The following is a 19445-nucleotide window of genomic DNA, read 5'->3' as shown; positions in this document are numbered from 1 at the left end:
TGGATATTTGATTGTGTTAGAGCTAAAATCCCCCTTCAATACAATTAATTATTGCTCAATCACCTATAACTTAAATAGCTTAAATAGCTGCTGGCTCAAACACATTGGAGCACTCTGAATAAATTCAAAATAACAGAGAGCAAGTGGCACAGACTTTATAGAGTTGATTAATCAGCTGATGGTTTATAATTAATAATATAATATATTTAACAATCGGGGGGAAAAACGGATATTTAAGGAAGTGAACCGGGAACTATCTTGACTGTTATATTAGAAGAGGCAGGTTGGTTGTCTTGGCAACATACACACAGCAGCTGGCGGCTGCTACACAGAGAGCTCAACTATTTACAACTTGATATTCTATCACTTTCTGTGGGAATAAAGACCTTCAACAAACCACTGGACAAAACTTCAAACTGGACTCTTGTCGCGATGTCTGTGCAGAACAGCAAGGCTGCAGCCTCGGTGAGAAAGGTAAGTGTCCCCTTAGTCGAGCCAGCGCTTACTAGATAAACAATAAAGTATTCCAGTTGTTCCAGGAACTGACGAGACAAATGAGAGCAGCACAGTTATGTTATCAATACTTTTTTGAGATAATGTTTGAATGAACTGTTTTTGTTTTTACCACCTTACATCTGTTTTATGTAGCTGGTTATTTTCTATGTCAAGCACATATCTGCAATGTTGTTTGTTTACAATATGTAAATCAAGTTGAATAGAAGTGAAGCAGTACACTTCATGCTGTGTATGTGTTATTGCGTCTTCCACTATTGGATGGTCCCTTTAGCGATACAGTTTTTGTCTGTTTGTGTTTTCACAGGCCTCGATTGTTCCGAAGGTACCTGGAGGGAAGCCAATCAAAGCTTTATATAAGAAAAGGGTGAGTTTGTACTCTTCCACAAAGTGATAACACTTCCAATCTAACCTTCCCATTGTACCTCTGTAAATACTGCTAAGTATATCATATATGTGTATAATTGCCGATTTCACTTCTGGTTAAACCCATCTAATTCCATTGCACTGGCCTGTGCTGTGTAATGACAATAAAGTTGATCTAATCTATTTGAACACAACAGGAAGATATATGGGAAGCACGTGGGCTATTACAACATCGTTTTCTTTTTCCATTTAACTGAGAAGACATAAATCTCTTCTGTGTGTACGTTGCAGGATGAGGAGGACCGCCTGGATAAGGGTGTTGGCTGGGATGAGACTCATGGGAAAGGACTTATTAAACCTGCAGATCAACTGGAGCTCACTGAGGCTGTAAGAGAAGAGGGGTCTTTAAGACAGCCACATGGGCTGTGTGGAGGATTTCCTGCTCTCTTTGACTTGATTCAATTTTCTAATTATACCTGTTTATTATTGTTACTGGTCATTGTCCTCTGTCAAATTAATCTGGTGTGTGTAACCTCTGCTGTTTTCATGATTTCATTAGGAGTTAAAAGAGGAAATCACAAGGATCCTGACTGCCAACAACCCACATGCACCCCAAAATATTGTACGCTACAGCTTCAAGGTAAAGAGGTTAGATCCAAGCGTGACTCCACATCACTGACAGTCGATGCAAGCATCACTACAACACTGTCATCATCTCGTATCATAGGTTGTTCAATCAGAGAAACAGTCCTTTTTGTCTCCCCGTCAGTTATATATTTTCAAATGAAGACAGTAAACAATTTATTTTCTCCCAACTGTAACCATAGAACCCTAACAGGTTCCTCTGCGTGCTAATCCTCTCATCCCTGATTTTTTGCGTTTCTCAGGAACGCTCCTACAAGCAGGTTGTTGTGGATCAAATGGCCGTTCACTTTGTGTTGGAAGGCAGCCTTGTACATCAAGACTCTGATGAGGCCAGAAGACTGAGGGCCAGAGGGGGTCTCCCAGGAGGTACCACTAAAACAAGTTTGCATACATTTCTGTGTCTGCAGAGCACAGTAATACTTTTTTTAGATATTCAAGGACAGCATAATTTATTTTTCCTCACGTGTAATCCATACTCGGTGCCACAAGATGTCACTTTTAGCATGTGCCAGTGAATTAAAGAAATGACCTGAGTCAGTTTAAGTGATGTGTTTGTTTTCTAAAAAGTTTCAGAGGCTGTAACAGTGGAAACAGGAGCAGAACCTGATGAGGAGGAAACAGAAACTCCGGTAAAATATTTATATCTAAAGTCATTCCTGTGTTGTGCAGTATTACATATTCCATTTCAATCAAGGCATGACCAAGGCCAGTTGATGGTCTCGTAAGATCAGAAAGTCAATGTTGTGGAATGAATAACAAATATCCCATTTGTTTGTGTTTCCTAGGCCACGCCTGTAGAAGATGGAGGGGAAGGAGAGGAAGTTGGAGAAGATGACAGACCAGACAGCGTTGCCTCCAAAACAGACATGAAGCAGCCGAAACTTACCAATCAGATCAACTTCAGTGAGCGGGGCACCCAGACCCTCAATAACCCACTAAGGGTAGGTAGTGCAGCCATCCATCTGCATAATGGTTAAGATATCTGACCTTTGAAAAGGGAAAAATTAAAGTGAATGAAAAATATCACATTCATGTATGATAATATATTCATAGCCTGGCACCTCATAAGTTTCAGTGGAGTCATTTTTATGTTCCCTGTAGGAAAGAGGCAGCCAGACTGAGCCTCCGCCACGCAGGAACTTCTCTGCCACTGCTAATCAGGTGCTGGATCCCTGATACTTTTCAAAGAGATGCTCAGCGAGAGTTGTTTTCACTCAGTCAACGTATGTGCTCACCCTGGAAGACTTTAGTAATAACTTGTGATCTGTTTGCAGTGGGAGATCTATGACGCACACATGGAGGAGCTGCAAAAACAAGAAAAAAATAAGGAGAAGCAGAAAGCCACACTCCCAAAGACAGATAGTGACAGAAGCAAGAAGAGGCTTCTGTTGATGGAGACTCAGGTATATTGATTGCTCATCAACCTTCCTGCCTAAATTTAAAATTATGTTATATTTATACTTGATTATATTGTTGCCGCCATACTTACTGCAACACATTAAATAATTAATGACAAATCAAATCATAGTCGTACATCTTCAAAGCTCACTATATGATCGTTTTATACCCAGGACTTGTGTTAATGCTTTACCATCATACTCACATTCTTATCTTAATCTATGATAATAAAGTGATGATGGAATTATTTTACAGTTTATATACCAGCGCTCGTCATGTTTCTTTTACAGAGCGACGACCTCACCAAAGTGGGAAAAGCATCCAATATCTTTGAAAGAATGATCCATCAAAATACATTTGATGACATAGCACAAGGTCTGTTCTTAAACCAATCATATCACACAGCACTAAAGTCTTAGTCAAAGTTTATTATTCAAGTTCTCACACATGCCCCTTTTCCTCTCATCTCCACTGGTCTTCTTAGATTTCAAATACTTTGAGGACGCCTCTGATGAGTTCAGGGACCAGGAGGGCACCCTTCTCCCTTTGTGGAAGTTCCAATATGAAAAAGCTAAAACCCTGTCTGTCACTGCCCTCTGCTGGTATGTTTTCTAAATATGATCTTTACAATTATTCTGGGGATTTTGGTTGGGATTTTAGACTTTAACAATAAATGATTGTAATCCTGTTATTTTATAGAAACTCTGTTGTTCCAAGAATTGGGAATAACTGAGTCATTGCATCTGTCCTTCATAGGAATAACAACATTCAGGACCTGTTTGCTGTGGGTATGGGATCGTGTAAGTACACAGGATGGTGGAGCTGTAAACATCTCACACGATTTTGATTCTGTTTAATCTAATCAGATATTTCAGTGTCTGTGTTTTGTTTGAATTTATTTCACATTGACTTGAATTTATTTCACATTGACCAGACAACTTCAGCAAGCAGGGTTGTGGCATGGTTGTCTTCTACTCGTTAAAGAACTCATCGTTTCCAGAGTACATCTACCCCACCAAGTCAGGCGTCCTGTGCCTCGATATCCACCAGCAGCATTCCAACCTGGTGGCGGTGGGCTTCTATGACGGCTGTGTGGCCGTCTACGATTTGAAGAACGAGGGACTGGAGCCTGTGCACAAGAGCACAGCTAAGACTGGCAAGCACACTGAACCTGTCTGGCAGGTGAGCGTAGACCAGGGGGCAGAAGCGAGGGGACTTCATAGTGTCTGTCTGAAGCTCCTTCCACCCTTGAACAATTACTTTTTTCTCACAAAGTGTAATCAGATGTTTAATGTTAGACGTATTTTGAGCCACATCAAACTATTTAACACCAAGCAAGCAGCAATGCTGGATTATGATTCTCTCCAGTCAAACACAGAACTCCATGCACTGGAGAAAGAAGGAAATGACATGCAGATGTAACTTCTTTTCCAGACTATTCTAATCTTTCAGATAAACTATTTTCACGCACACACCTTCATTTTCTCTTGTTTTCTGTGACTTTATTCATTGCTCTATTGTGTTTCATTCAGGTACGCTGGCAGAACGATGACATGGACAACAACCACAATTTCTATTCTGTGTCTTCTGATGGCCGAGTTGTGTCTTGGACACTTGTTAAGGTTTGTGAAGAAAAGTGTATTTATTTACCGATACAGTATTTTCAAAGGCCATTTTGAATCGTTGTAGAAAGTAATACAACTATCAAGATGCTTGCTAATCAAATACTTTTTGTTACTGGTGGAGTCTAGCTATGTCTGCATTGTGCTTTATTTACCTAGGATTAAACATCAGAAGTAATTTTCAGTTAACAAGTAAACTTAAAAATACAATAACAAAGAAGCTATCATAAAAATGGTCACAGACCTCTCTCATGGAGTACAACAATTTAATGGGGTGATCCCCCAAAAGTGGACGTAGGTTTACAGGACTCTACCAAATGTTGCACATTGACAATGCAGGCCTGAACCGGCCAGGTAATGACTATGTGCAAACTATTTTGTGTAATAATATCAATAGAATAAAAGGAAATAAATTAAAATGCACATCGGGTTCTGTTACACATAATACTGCTGTTTACTCTGCATTGTTTCATTTTTTTATGTGTTTATGCATATTTGCAGAATGAGCTGATCTACACAGACATTATCAGACTGTCACTGAATGGTGCTTTATCTGAAGGACCAGGAGATACACAGCTGCCCATCTTCGGTAAGGCTGCACTAACTCCTCGTGTCATGTTGAGTACATACATATATATATATGAATGATACTTCACCATTTCATCGTTGTTAATACAACACTTTATATACAGTATTTCCTGATATCAGATGTACTTATTCTGGCACATGAGGCAGGTGTAATTGAAGTGCTTGATGCCTCTTGTCCGCAGCTTGTGGTACAGCGTTTGACTTCCACAAACAGATCGACTCTCTCTTCCTAGTTGGCACAGAGGGAGGGAAAATACACAAGGTATGTATCAATGGTTCCACTATGCTGGTTTTGGCCCTGTGACAGAGGTCACATCTTAAATTACATTAATGTTGTCATGGGGACTCACTCGGGCTGTCAAATGTCTAGTTTAGAACTGAGTCACAGCAGGACCTCTGGTGCAATTACATCAAGATACACTGTTTTTATGAGGTTCTTAAAACTTCTAAAATGTCATAACCTTAATATAAGGCCTTAAAAATAAATTCATTCAAATATGATCAGGTTTTAAATACGTGTCCGTGGGTCTGAGTTAGGTTAACATTCATTTGAAGCTACTTCAGTCCCTCTAAAATTGGGTTTTGCTTTTAAAGTTTTTTTTTTCAGCTTGCATAATTTGTAGTGTGTGTGTTGTATTTGTTTCTCATTGTACAGATATTAGCACACTGTATTAAACAGGACGACCTTGAACTGATAACTGATGACTTACAACTCACAGTAGGATTTATCACAGTACACTCGGCTTGGCTGTGGGAAAGACTATACCTACTGTCTCTGTCTCTAGTTTGAGAGATAACGTGGGATATTTAGGGTATTCTTTTCTTAGCTAATTATGGGCAAGTGTTAGTAACTGTGGGACTCAGTTACTAAGTCCCACAGGTGTTTAATATCTTCTTTTAAATTTCATTCACTTTGGTCTTGAAAAGTGTTAAATTTAACTGGTTGAAACTTGCAGAAACTTGAAAATACTTAGCTCTGGCTTCAGATCATATTATATGATATAAACACATGACAATCGTCTAAAGAAAAAATATTAAAATGAACTATTATTCACTTTAGTCTATATCAATGAATAAATTCAAAATAGAGTCAGTGCCAATAAACAAAACTTGATGCCACGGTATCAATTGATGTAACATGTAGTGATGCTTTTGACAGGTGAGGTATATGAAGGTGGAAAGGAAGACAATGTATGATTAAATGTAATAAATTAACAGCCTAAATCACACCAATATTCGTTCTTCCCACCAGTTTTGATTGTACATTTTTCTACCGATAGATCAGAAACAACATTTCAGTTAGGTTTGTTTGGATGACTTCCCCCAAAATGCTTACTCTTCCTGTATTGCCCTTAAATGACATTAGGTTAATCTCTGGCCTTGGCACTTTCCCCAAGTATCTGCCCTGACAAATGAAAGCTCATTTTGTTTGTGGTGCAATTACAGATAACTTGCTGAGCTGACACTCCAGAGGGTACACAAGCTATAACGTTTCCATTAATAGTGAGTTAGAGTGTGATTGTCCATATGTGCACTTGTGTGTGTCTATGTGGTCTGTTGGAAGCCCCTCAGGGTGGACATTAAGCTCCTAATGAGTCTCCTTAAGCAGAGGTCCTCTGTCCATATCAGACAGCTGGTAGTTTATGGATGGACTCCCACCTTATCTTCATGTTCTTGCTACTGGAGGCAGAAGGACTCATAAAAAGTCTCATTTGTTTGCAGTTACTGTGCCCTCATTCTAACTATGTAATAACATGTTTAAACAGTTCAATGACTAATGCACACATCACTAAAATCGTCTAGTCTTTTTTAAATTAAACTTTGTGCTTGACGGAAGTCGATCTCGCATGGTCATAACAAGAAAACAATTCATTAGTGAGGCGACATGAGTTTACATTAATTTTAAGACATGTTAGAGCACACACAAATTCATCAATTTAATCACAAGCACAGGCAGGTAATGATATTGTGACAATAAATGATAAGGTCGTATTGTTTTATCTTTTCATTATTATCAACAGAACCCACCCATGAAAAAAACAAGCCAATATTTTTAGTTAATCTGCGAGCTAGAGAGCTTAATCTGTCGATCCATTATCTATATAGCCTTTCATTGGGGGGTCACAGGGGAGCTGGAGACAATACCAGCATTGGGCGATAGGCCTGATCCACTGTGGCTAGCGTCCTACAGGGCTGACAGTCAAACAGTCTGCATGTCTTTGGACTGTGAAAGGAAGATGGAGAACCCACGCGAACACAGAGAGAACGTGCAGACTTCACACAGAAAGACCTCGAACCGTGAATCAGTGAGGCTGCAGCGCTAACAACTGCGCCACCGTTATGCCCCAAAAACCATTAAAACCACGAAGCATTAATTAATAACCTTGGTTGATATGGTGCACCATGGCACACAAACAGCATTTAATATAAGACACTGTACCCGAAAATGTCTTTACACATCTTATTAACAGTCATTTATTGTAATCCTCTCCGACAGCATGTGGTTTGACTTTGTACCAGGCACAATACATGATCAAGGAAAAGCTGCACGCATTGGTCACCCTTCTTTGCAAGCACCTCACCTAGCCAGCTCTCATTGCAGACATGTAGCCAGACATGCACCCAGTGTTCGTGATGAGATATGTTCTGTCACATCAAGGTTCAACTGCACAGAAACCCCAGGAGAGGACAGATTAAGAAACTCTCACCAAGCCGCAGGTCGACTATCAATCTGTCAGTGCTTGGAAATGCAACAGCTGTCCCCAGGAGGCAGGAAGCTGTTGTATACCAGATTATCCAGTATATTTATCCCTGTTGTTTTGGTAAGGATTATTCTGTCAGTGCGAGATAAACTGGGAATTTAAAGGATAATTCAACCTTGAACAAGAGAGAATTGCTTCTGTCTCTTTGGATTAGACAATCAAGGATATTTAATTTATAGCCTCACTCCAAATAGCAATGTCAAAGAATAAATTGTCCATCAGATGTCAATGAAAATAACTAATAATGAAAGTTAACATGAGTTTTTTCCTTTTACTCGTCATGAAGAGTGAGTGCTGGTAAAATATTTGCCTGATGTGTTCTGAGGCTCTGGAGGGAGCTTTGTCAAGTCTCCTTTGTTTTCTCAGCTCATGTAACAAATTGGGGACATGATGGTGGTGTCTAGTTGGAAGTATAGTATCCATGTGTTTGAAGCTTGATACCTAGAGTGGACTAAAAGTCAAACTATGTTTTAAGCTCCAGAAAGTCCCCTAGTGTTATGGAAGTGTCACTGGCATACTCAATGTCCCTGTGTACAAATATCCTCCCAAACCAAAAAAAGGCCATTTCCTATATTGACAGAATTTAAAAGTGCTAAGAATGGAGCTTTGAGTCAGAAGACCTGCGAATACTTCTTCATTTTGTCTTGCCACATTTTATCCTCAAACAAGACATGAGTCGTCCACTTCAGCTGCAGTTTGTCTCTGATTTCCACAAATTGCTGCTATTTTAACACTGAGAAAAATACCGGTTTGAAATAACAGGTGTTTTTTTTGTCCCTCTTATGAAGTGAGTAGTGAGATTGGGGTATGATATCTTTTGAAGGTGGTGGTTATAAGCAATGCGCCATAATAAGGGCAGCTCACCATGGAAACGTTAACGTTCCCTACAGGATTGCGATAAATTATGTAAAGAATCTGTTTGAGATGTTTCCTTTGATGAGATGCTTTAAGATTTCTGTTAAAAAATTGACACTTTTATTATTTGAGAACATTTTACAACAAAAAATCTGCTGCAGCAAGTAAAAAAACGTATCTGTACTTCTATTGCCATTTATATTATGGTAAAAGCATGGAGTTCCACTTCTAATACAATCAGTTGTTGACAGTTTATTTCCCATCTGGTCTTTCTGGTCACCTCAGCTCCTCATGTTTTTTCGACTTTCATGATCACCTACACCTGCACCCTAATGTGTCTCCTCATTGACTCCACCCAGTATTTCTATTTCCCTCCTGTGTTTGACAGTTCTTGGAGTTTACCTCCTACGTGTGTATGACCTTCATCTTAGACTTCTTGCCTTTTGCCTGTTGTTTTGGATACTTCTGCTTTGGTGGACAGATTCCTGTGTACCAAAAGATTGTTATAAGGATTTTTTTTTTTAGCCTTGCCCTGCATCTGCATTTATGTCCTCTCTTGTACCGTGCCACAGAGTAATTTAACCCCCAGCAAGTAATGAATGCATCCAGTAACTAAACTCAGATGATAAAGACAAAACCTGCGGCTACATCATCCACTTTCGTCCAAATCAAGACTTTGCCTCTCCCCCCCAGTGCTCAAAGACTTACTCCAGCCAGTTCCTGGAGACCTACGATGCCCACAGCATGGCAGTGGACGCTGTGAGATGGAACCACTTCCACCCGAAGGTTTTCATCTCGTGCAGTTCAGACTGGACCGTCAAGATCTGGGACCATACCATCAAGTAAGACAAATAAGTGAATGCTTCATGCGACTGTAGATATAAGCTTTTCATTCGGATCAATACATATTGATTTTGTTTCTATTCTATTTTATCTAGGTCTAAGTAAACGCCATCTACGGTGTTATCTTCTGATTTCTCTCATTTTCAAATTACTTTTCCATTTCTGTGTCGCTTTTCTTGCAATGCATTATTTTTATTTCTTGTATCAAGACACACAAACACTTATTGCTGTTCTCATTATTGACTAAGTTCCCGTCACTGCAACAGCTAGAGTCTCCTTTATGACACTGCTGGCTTAAAGGCGCCACGTCACATTAAACACGGCTGCCATGAGTTGGCTGATGGGAAGCTTTCGGGGGCTTATATATTTGTCTGGATTGCGTCTGAAGAGGAGGGTGACGTCTCCGGGGAAAAGCTTGAAATACTCAGTGTCACAGTCTCTCTTTGAACCTCCTCAGTGTTGGGTTCAAAAAAGCAGCTACAGACATTAGTTGGACTTGACATAAGGCAGTATACTCCATGGGCAGAGAGAGAGAGTCAAAACATTTAGTAATTAAAAATGTAAATACATACGTTGGCTAGTATTTGTCAATTGGCTAGTATGTAGTTGTCATTTAATTGTGACTGACTGTGTAATCAATGTTTAGGAACATAAACTAGTTAGTCACAGAATAGCAGCTCCAGTTTTGCAGTTTTATTTATATTTTCCTGCTCTGTTTCCTTGACGACATGATAAGATGCCATTATTCCGGTAATCTTTCCATCATATTACAGAATATTAGTCTTTATTGCATTCTTGTACTCAGCATGGACCCAGCATAATTTCTCTGCTTTATTTGACTAACCCGTAGAACCTCCCACTTCTTGTCAGCACGGGCAGTTCGACTGAATAATGACAGTAATCATCCTCCCATTATGAGAAACCCGGGTTTTCAAGAATGATCCATAACACCCCCACAAGCTTTATTATTTCCAGGGGGGGGCGGACTGGATCGAGCAACTTTTCACAAACTCTTTACCGCACTGTTAAGAAGTGACAAAGCCTGGCACAGAGAACTGCTCCTTCTGTTTGACGGATGAGGCTCATATTTCCTATCAGATGACGTCAGCCGGCCCAGAATAAACTGAAGGGCTTGTGATAATAAAAAAGTGAGTTGCAAAAAGTCTATTAATCAAAACCAAAAGGTCAGCGCCACAAATCTGCACCTCGGCCCAGTGATAAACTGGAACACAATTTATGAATCCTACCACTGCGGTGTCATTCTGCCGTTAAAGAACCCTCTCTGGGCCAGATTTATTAGCCTTTTGTGTTTGATTTGAGACACATTCTACACCTACCTGAGTGCATGTTATTCATCAAACAGACGCACCAGCATGGAGGAAGTCTTTTTTTCTGTCATCTGAGGCACGTCTCGCACAGACTTGTTCAGGAAAGCAGGTGCAAATGCCGGGATGAGTTATGGCTGTTTTGACATTCCAGTTTGTTTACTGTGGTTCATTAGATTCTGAGTGTGTTTTGCATAAAAAATACTTGAACTTGTATTCTATGCTTAAGGAATCCTCTGGTGGGTAAAAGAAGTAAAGCATAATCATATGTTTTTGTTTAAAAGCACACCGCAAAAATGTATATAATGGAGCTGGGTGGAAAAAGCTACACACACAGTACATCTCCAGTCCAAACAGACAAGGAGTGTGAGGCTGTTTGTTTTTGTGAGGCTCTATTATAATTCATTTAGCTGGTAAAAGCTGTGGTGAATGTGTTCCTGAAAACAGATTTCAATACAACTACGTTTTTGATTTGTATTTGGTAAATATATTCAAACACTGAATGGGGAATTCTGAGCTCTGTGTCATGATTACCCACCCCCCCCCCCCCCCCCTGTTGAACTTATTAGATACTTTATGTTTGGAGCTTTTGATGAAACAGTTTAGACTCATAATCTTCTCGTGTTGGGACTTTATTTAGTATATTTGGATTTTCTTCTGTATATCCTAATTATTTGAAGCTCTTACCTGCTTTACTTCCTGTATTTATCCTGTTTCCCGTCCTTATGTGATTCACCGGTGTTCAATTATCCCAGCCTCCCTTGTGTATTTAGTCACTGTGCTCCCAGTTCGTCGGCTCAGTCCAGTTCTTACTTGATGTCTCCTGTATGTTTATGACCTGAGTTCTGGTTTTTGGATCTCTTCTCTTTAGCATGCCTACGGAGTAGCCTGTTAATCTTCTGATTCGTTTTTTCCACTACTGTCTGCAGCTATAGATAATAAACCCTCAAAAACGTGAAACTGCTTCAGTTGCTGAATGATTGAAGAGGGTATTCTCAGGTGGTGGTTGTGTTATTATTACTTGGTTAATGATACACCTACTTTACATAAACTTTTCATGTATGTATTTAAGTGTATTCCTCTCTACCTTTTGAAAAGCAAAGTTTGCCCTACTCTTTCTCTATCACACTCCATCCCTGATTTTAATGAATGTCGGGTTCCAGTTCTTTTAAATTAAGTTTAGCTTCATATTGACTTCAGTGGTCTTTCACCAGTTAATAACATGAGGAACCAGTGTGTTGGGCTTTCTGTTTGATCATCATAAGTCTCCTGTGCCGGGTTCTGCAGCAGCAGTCTCTGGACGGCTATTGTTGATTTGCCACCACTGGAAACTAGAATGAAGAGAATAATGCACAGACCTTAGAAATACAGTTTACTGTTTTGTATTTAAAAAGTCATAATGATTTTTCTATCATCTTAATCTGAACACTCTCTGACCCTGTTTCTATTTGATTTTTCCAGCACTCCGATGTTCACCTTTGACCTGAATGCAGCTGTTGGAGATGTTTCCTGGTCTCCATATTCCTCCACTGTATTTGCTGCTGTCACAACAGATGGCAAAGTAAGTGTCCTTTCACACTTCAACCTTCAGAATACTCAGTGCATGATTTATGTTTAGATTTATCAGATTTATTTTAAATGTTTTGCATTTATAGTTGAAGAAACCAGAGGATCACTTGTACTACATTAACGGCCTCGATACTTTTTCTGATACTTGCACTTGAACTTCTTTTATTGCCTAGTTTGGCAGTCATAACTGAGAAAGAACAAAAATAAATAAATAAATTACCGTCTTTAAAAAGCTCGAAACTGAAGTCTTGAAAACAGGACTTGCCCTGTTTTACTTGTGGGACTTTCCAGCATGAAATATTGCAAATTGTGGACATTTTAACTAGCTCTGGTTAACATGACACTAATGAAAAATCCCTTATTTATTACTTAACAGTGGCAGCGAAGATAAAACTAGTATACTTCAAAGATGTGGTATGAGATCGGTTCATAGATTTGCGTACTTTGCAATACCTGACAGTCTTTTTGGCAGCTAAATTATATGTTAAAGATCCTGAGGAACACATTACTAATGATTTTTGCATGGCTACAGGTATTAGCTGATTATGCAGCCAGTCTCAGACCATGTTGCAGAGCTATATGAGGCTCTGGATGCTTTGTGTGTAGCCTATGATTATCACTGCACTTTGACACTTACCTGACAGATTAGAATCCCCCCCAGCTGCAACATCCTGCACTTGCCACCCACTTCATTATTATCTTTTCAATATAGTTTCAGACCCGGTTAACTTAACCCTTACTATCTTCTCCGATCAGCCTCAGGGCGCAGTGGTTGATTCCAGCCAAAAGTAATTTCACTGGATGCCATGTTGCTCATCTCCACATATTTTCTTAATATTGCTGCAGACTGTCTTCATATGTTTGTCTTTGTACCAGCCGGTGCCACGCTATTAAAGTCCAGAGTGTTGTGTCTGACACATTTCCTTTTTCCTGCGTGTGTGTTCGTGCATGTCTGGGTTCTCTCCAATGCCAAGATTCAGTCAGCACAGGCACGAGGTATAGAGTAGCGCTCCATAAAGTACATAGCAACCAGACATGGAAGTGCGATTTGCCAACAACAACAAGGAAAAGCAAACGTCTGTTTCATAGTAAACAAGTTGCAATTAAATAGCTGGCATCACATATGGCGGATGTTTGAACCCAGAATAATTGTTAAAATCTTCCGCCAAAAAATAAAACGAGTAATCCAAATGAATTGACTTTGCTAGAAAGCATGTGAAGTCTCATGAGTATTGTGATTTATTCTCCGAAAGTGGATCAAAAGCAGTTTTCAGAAGCTATTTAAAAAACCTCATCAAAAGCTCATCAGTGGGTTTGCATTTGTACAAGCGGCAGGGAGGACAAGAATATTAAACTGGAATCAATCAAGGTCAATGTAGCTGGTACAGGTATTTCTTTTCAGGGTGCTGAACTCTAAACTGAATATGATTCCAATTTTAAGGATGTGCTCGGCTGAAATTTGTACACGTGTGCCAAATATTGAGACGGTGTGAAATGTCACCGGTAAAGCTGACATGGTCAAGCACAATTAACAGGAACCACTAAATAACTTCTATATTCCTTCGAGCCCAAAGGCAGCGTTAACCTTGCCTTGATATTAGATCACTGTCAGATTTTTGCCGAATAGTGTCAGGCGCCTCACAGTCACTGGTGCGTTCACGCTGCATGATGTTAATCAGCATCTGATCGAACGACTCAGAGTGAGTTGTGTGTGTGTGTGTGTGTGTGTGTGTGTGTGTGCTCCTTGATGCGTTTTCACTGACACTCTTGATGGAAACCTGCAAAATGTCACGAACACAATGATTGTGTGCCAGTACATGTGTTCATATAGATAATGACTTTCTTGGCAGGCTAAGGTGTAAGAATGACACAGACTTGTTCAGCGCAAACCAGTATCTCTGTGCACCCTCTGTCCTTGCCTCTCGGTCTGAGCCGACTGTTGTCGAGATTAGATTGTGTCGAGATAAAATCATGAACGGAGCCAGCATTTCCCCCATTGATTAGAATCTAACTACCTACCATTTCATTTTTACTCCTAAACATCAATATAAAGCAATAAAATGATGATAATTTTAACTATTTTGATGTTAATGTCAATACAATATGTTATAAGATATAACTTTGAGAAGCCACTTAGGCATAATAAGATGTCTCTATGCTCCATGTTTTAGGGTACTAGATGTTGTTATATGTCTTATATATTAGGAATAAAAACTCTTTTGTTCATGGCTGCTGTGATGGAGGTTACAGAAAGTTGTACCCGGTAGCATATATATATATTTTAGTTGAGTTTGGTTGCAAGGGATAAATGTGATGCTCTGTGTGGTGCAGCTACACAGAGACGGTTGAGCCTGAGTGGCCTGGGCACAGTCTGGTAAAAGGAGTGGGCTGTACTCTGCAGTGGGCTGGTTTTCTTCTGATCAGATTGTCTGAATGCCTGAAAGAGGAAGATCTGTGATCTGGCTCCTTCTGGGTAAAGAAGCCTATCACTTTGTGTTTGAGCTTCTAACGTGCATACACATACACATACATACAGACAGACCTGCACACTCTTTGAATGACTTCCTTGCACCAGATGCCGGACTTGCATCCCTGCAGAGGCCAGCTCTCCTCATCACATAAAAGACCACATATCTTGTGAGATATGAAAAGGTGGTGTGTAACTAACAACAGATTAAGCCTTTACTTACTCACTGTGGAGGCATCAGGTGAGCACTTGTATCCTACAGTCTAAAGAGGTCAATGAGAGGGATCAGGTATTGTTAAGTGCACCATCAGTAAGATGGTGTATCAGATTGGGATTTCGATTTAAAATGAGAAATGTGGAGCATCTTTTTTTCAGTTATACTTTAGTTTATGTGTTAATGTTTTGCCAAATCAGCACCACATAATCAGAACTATCAGGACTTCGTGCAAGAAACTTTCTATTCTGAAGGAAGAACCACAGGGACTGGAGGAAATTGCCTCTTTTATGGTGGAGGAAAAGACTGATAGTGCTCCACTGTAATCTGTAAGCGGTTTGTTTTGTGGTTTCTCATGAAACAATAAGATTGATTCAGATTTTAGATCCAGAAAGAGTGGAACTCAAGCGAGCATGGGATATTGTGACTTTGCTATCATTTAATTATGACTTAATTCTTGTAAATTCATGACTTTCTAATCAATTTTGACATCTTCCCGCTAATTTTAAAACTGTTCTCGTCTTCAAATGATGAAATTGGTAATCAAGATTTTGCATCCAGGAGTGTAAATCCGACGAGAACTGGTTCTCCTTGCTGTGTATTTCCCAAAAACATTTGATCATTTTCTTATTCGATAATATCTTAATTCTTATAATATCATGGAATTTTTTTTCTCTTTCAATTACAATTTTATTCTTGTAGTATTTTACGATTTCGTTCTTGTTATATCGTAACTTTATCCTCAATTACGACTATTCTTGTAATAGTATGAATTTATTCTCAATCTCCATATAGTTTTTCTTCAACGGCTTCAGTAGTACTCCATTGTGGTTGTGCCGTACTGCTGAGCTGTCAATCCATTCAATGCTAATGAACAAACGCATTTTTGAAATGAAAGTCAAGACAGCTGTTTTTGTGTTTTTTCAGGTTCATGTTTTCGACCTCAGCATCAACAAATACGAGGCCATCTGTCGGCAGTCGGTTGTGGCCAAAAAGACCAAGTTGACGCACCTGGAATTTAACCCTGTCTATCCCATCATCACAGTGGGCGACGACCGAGGCTACGTCACCAGCTTCAAACTCTCGCCGAACCTCCGCAAGACACCCAAGGTCAGAGTCTCGCTGAGTTTCTAGGATTTCAAACATTTAAAGTAATTTACTCCAAAGCTACACCCACATTAAGCCGGCACAGTGGTAAGAGCAGTTGAGATAAACTTTCCTTCCTAAATGCAGTTGCTTTACAATCCCATGTCTCCTGCTGCTTTATCTCTATAATTGGGCCTTACTGGCAAATACAAATGGAGCTTGTCCACATTACAAATTAGCAACCAAACTACCAACTCTTTTCATTACTATGGAGAAGTTTGTGTTAATCTATTACATTCTTTCACCGTATATATACCATCTTATCTGTTAACAATCTGAATGCGTGTTTGTCCTCTTGCATTATTCATGGCTGCCACTTGTTCCACATCAACGAAAGCACATCAGGTGATTCAATCTTTGCAAAGTCTTGACCTAGACCTTATTTTGCTGAATTACAATGCAGCGAAGCCTCTGGTCCATTCACACTGATGAGTCATTGAAGGCTGCGTTGCCACTGATGACCATGATTAATGAGCAGTGGCGTAATCACGGCGGCTCCACTAAACATAGGAGGAAACTAAATGGCACACTGAGTCACAACACTTTAATCAGGACATACAGTCACTGCCGCCTCGCTGGTTTTCTTTTGTGTTGTTCATGTTGGTGCATGTAAACTACAAGAGATTCTACTGACTGGAGTAATAAGTCTTTAGTTTCACTACATGCAGCTACATTGTGCTTTGAGTTTCATCAACCGGGTGCAGAAACAGCTTTCCTGCCACACTCAACTCATAAACACAATTTATGAGTATATTGTTCAACACATGCCTGCACAGCACTACATCATTAGTGACCCCCGACTAGACTTTAAGTGTCATATTGGGAAATTATTGCACAGCTAAGCAGCACTGAGTCTCTTGGCATTTTAAAACCCAGTCTGGAAACTGTGCATTACACACAAACACCCACAGAAAATATTATAAATAATATGTCTGAGAAGCTTACAAAGACATTCTAACTCCTTAATGTACCCAAAAATAGCAGAGTAGTAGCACAGTGGCAAAGCAATCCAGACTTTAACAATACAGTGTGTTGTACTCGCCTGTTTAAAAGGCTTTCGATGAGTCAGCCTATGTTTTCTTAACTCTTTTGCTCAAACAATCCACTTGACCTCTCTTGTACTCCAGTGTTCCTCAAATGGATTTTAATTAGTTATTAAGATTCTCCAAATTCACTGCAGCGTATACACTGCCAAAATATGTCCTAAAGTCCACTGGGAGCTGGGCTTTGTGCTATATTGAGCAGGTATTTCCCATTTGTAAGCCTCAGGGCTACAAATACTAATGAGGTAATGTTATGTGACTGTGCTGTTATGCTCTGCTGAGTGGGACCAAGTCCTCTGCTGCTCACAGGACCTGTATTTTGAACTGTTTGAGGTTTGGAGAAGAGGTATCATAAATTTGTCAAATTTATTGTATTAGATTTTATTTATTTACCACTTTGTGGTTGAATGTGTCACTATCGTAGACACTATATAAAAAAATGGACAACATGACTGTTCTCCTAAAGCTAAGATAAACCACGTCACTGCCCCAGCTCAAGCCCCCCCGATCGCTACCACACAGCCTAGCTGGATCCAAATGTACAACATGACAGCGTTCATATTCAGGATACTGGATAGTGGGAGGAATTGGAGACGCGTCATTTATCTTTATATACAGTCTATGGTCACAATGAACATAAAAGTATACACAGTGGGGTTTAGGCAAACACAACACATCTCATCTTTTCAGTGGCCTCTTTCGTTTTTACCCACAAATAAAAACTAACACTTGCAATATAAAAGCAGCAATATGCAATATTTAGGGATGCTCCATTTATCAGTGTTTCCACTTCATAACTACTATCCTAGCATCTCCACTTGATTTATCCAAGCATTTAAATCAGTATTTTTGTACACTGCTGGTAAATGAGCGGATTTTAGTGATAAGCAAACCAGCTACAGGGATAACAGGGGATTTGAAAGAAGACAAAAAATGAGCACAGGTTATGAAATGCTTGTTTGTGCTCAGTCAGCCTCTCTCTCCACTGTGGAGGAGACTTTATTTTTCATTAAGCCATTCATCATGGCAGGGATATTGTGTTGCACTGAGATATGAAGCTGATTCGTTTAGGGAGTGCAGCCGTCTGTCCGGATCATCTCCTTCACTGCATCCATTTCAAACCTCAACATAGCTTCACCAAAACAAATCTCACATTTCAAAGGTGTTCACAGAGTCACCCCCAATTGTTCAACTGTGACTACTACACAGTCTCTCTCTCTATCACTTCTATACATTATGATACTAGGATGTCTCAGTGAATAATGAATTGATCTGATATTTGTGAGTTTATGCAATTTGGTGAAGATCCAAATTTAGATCCAACATTTTTGATGTAATGACTTTCAGTGTGGTATCATAAGGAGGCTATTTGGCATACTTGCATTCTACTTGCACTTGCATCACTTTGCTCCTGCACTTTAAATCTGTTTTTGAGTTTGATTGTGTTCTGTTAACTGTTTATGGGTGGTCTAGGTATTTCTAATATTATAGGGACCTGTGTCTGTGTACATCTGAGTCACATTATGGTAATAATATAGTGTGTGTTTGCAGGCTAAGAAGGGTCAGGAGGTGCCTAAAGGTCCAGAGGTGGAAGTAGCCAAACTGGAGAAGCTGCTCAGTCTGCTGCGGGAACAAGAGGAGAGCCCAGTTTGAAGCTTCTCTCCCCAGCACACAAACCTGTTACCATCACTCCCTCCCATTCACACTCTTCCCTTTTGTGTTCTTCAATGTGTGAAAATCGCTGACCTGTCAAGAAAACAATTTGTATATGTTTATTAAAAAAGTTTTCTTATGATCTTCCTTAAGCTTTTATACATATTCATACACGATATATAATTCATTTATTGACACTGCAGTAGTTGATACATATTAAATAGGCAAAACTGGAATTCCACTGGCTTAGCTGATTTCTGTAATCCATTCAGTGTGTATTGTACAAGTTGATTAAGCTAAATAAAGTGGGGGGGGGGGGGGGGGGTTACTACAAGGGGAAGTGGGAGATACATTTTCGTAATAGATTGAGCTTTTGGGGACCATTTCCAGACGACTGATCTTGGCTGGCACACGCTGTCCTGGGCAGTCGTCCAAG

General features: G+C 39.7%; 1 protein-coding gene across 1 annotated transcript; it reads left to right on the top strand.

Annotated features, from left to right (window-relative positions):
* Positions 1-11: 11 nt before the first annotated feature.
* Positions 12-19151, top strand: dnai1.2 (dynein, axonemal, intermediate chain 1, paralog 2). The gene is made up of 20 exons (XM_053440586.1): positions 12-474; positions 821-880; positions 1171-1266; positions 1439-1519; positions 1767-1890; positions 2098-2153; positions 2310-2465; positions 2626-2685; positions 2799-2927; positions 3213-3297; positions 3407-3524; positions 3679-3722; positions 3857-4104; positions 4455-4544; positions 5046-5133; positions 5315-5394; positions 9443-9591; positions 12379-12478; positions 16095-16277; positions 18908-19151. Exons 1-20 carry the CDS (start codon positions 433-435, stop codon positions 19007-19009), a joined length of 2091 nt encoding a protein of 696 aa, XP_053296561.1. The 5' UTR covers positions 12-432; the 3' UTR covers positions 19010-19151.
* Positions 19152-19445: the final 294 nt, after the last annotated feature.

Source organism: Pleuronectes platessa, chromosome 2, assembly GCF_947347685.1.
Source record: "Pleuronectes platessa chromosome 2, fPlePla1.1, whole genome shotgun sequence".
Lineage (NCBI taxonomy): Eukaryota > Metazoa > Chordata > Actinopteri > Pleuronectiformes > Pleuronectidae > Pleuronectes > Pleuronectes platessa.
This window is presented reverse-complemented; position numbering and strand designations above follow the sequence as displayed.

Excerpts from the sequence above, each read along its gene's own strand:
- dnai1.2 (XM_053440586.1), top strand. The coding sequence starts at position 433 with ATGTCTGTGCAGAACAGCAAGGCTGCAGCCTCGGTGAGAAAG. Across the intron at positions 3,525-3,678 it reads TCTGTCACTGCCCTCTGCTG|GAATAACAACATTCAGGACC; the intron begins GTATGTTTTCTA and ends TGTCCTTCATAG. Across the intron at positions 9,592-12,378 it reads ATCTGGGACCATACCATCAA|CACTCCGATGTTCACCTTTG; the intron begins GTAAGACAAATA and ends TGATTTTTCCAG.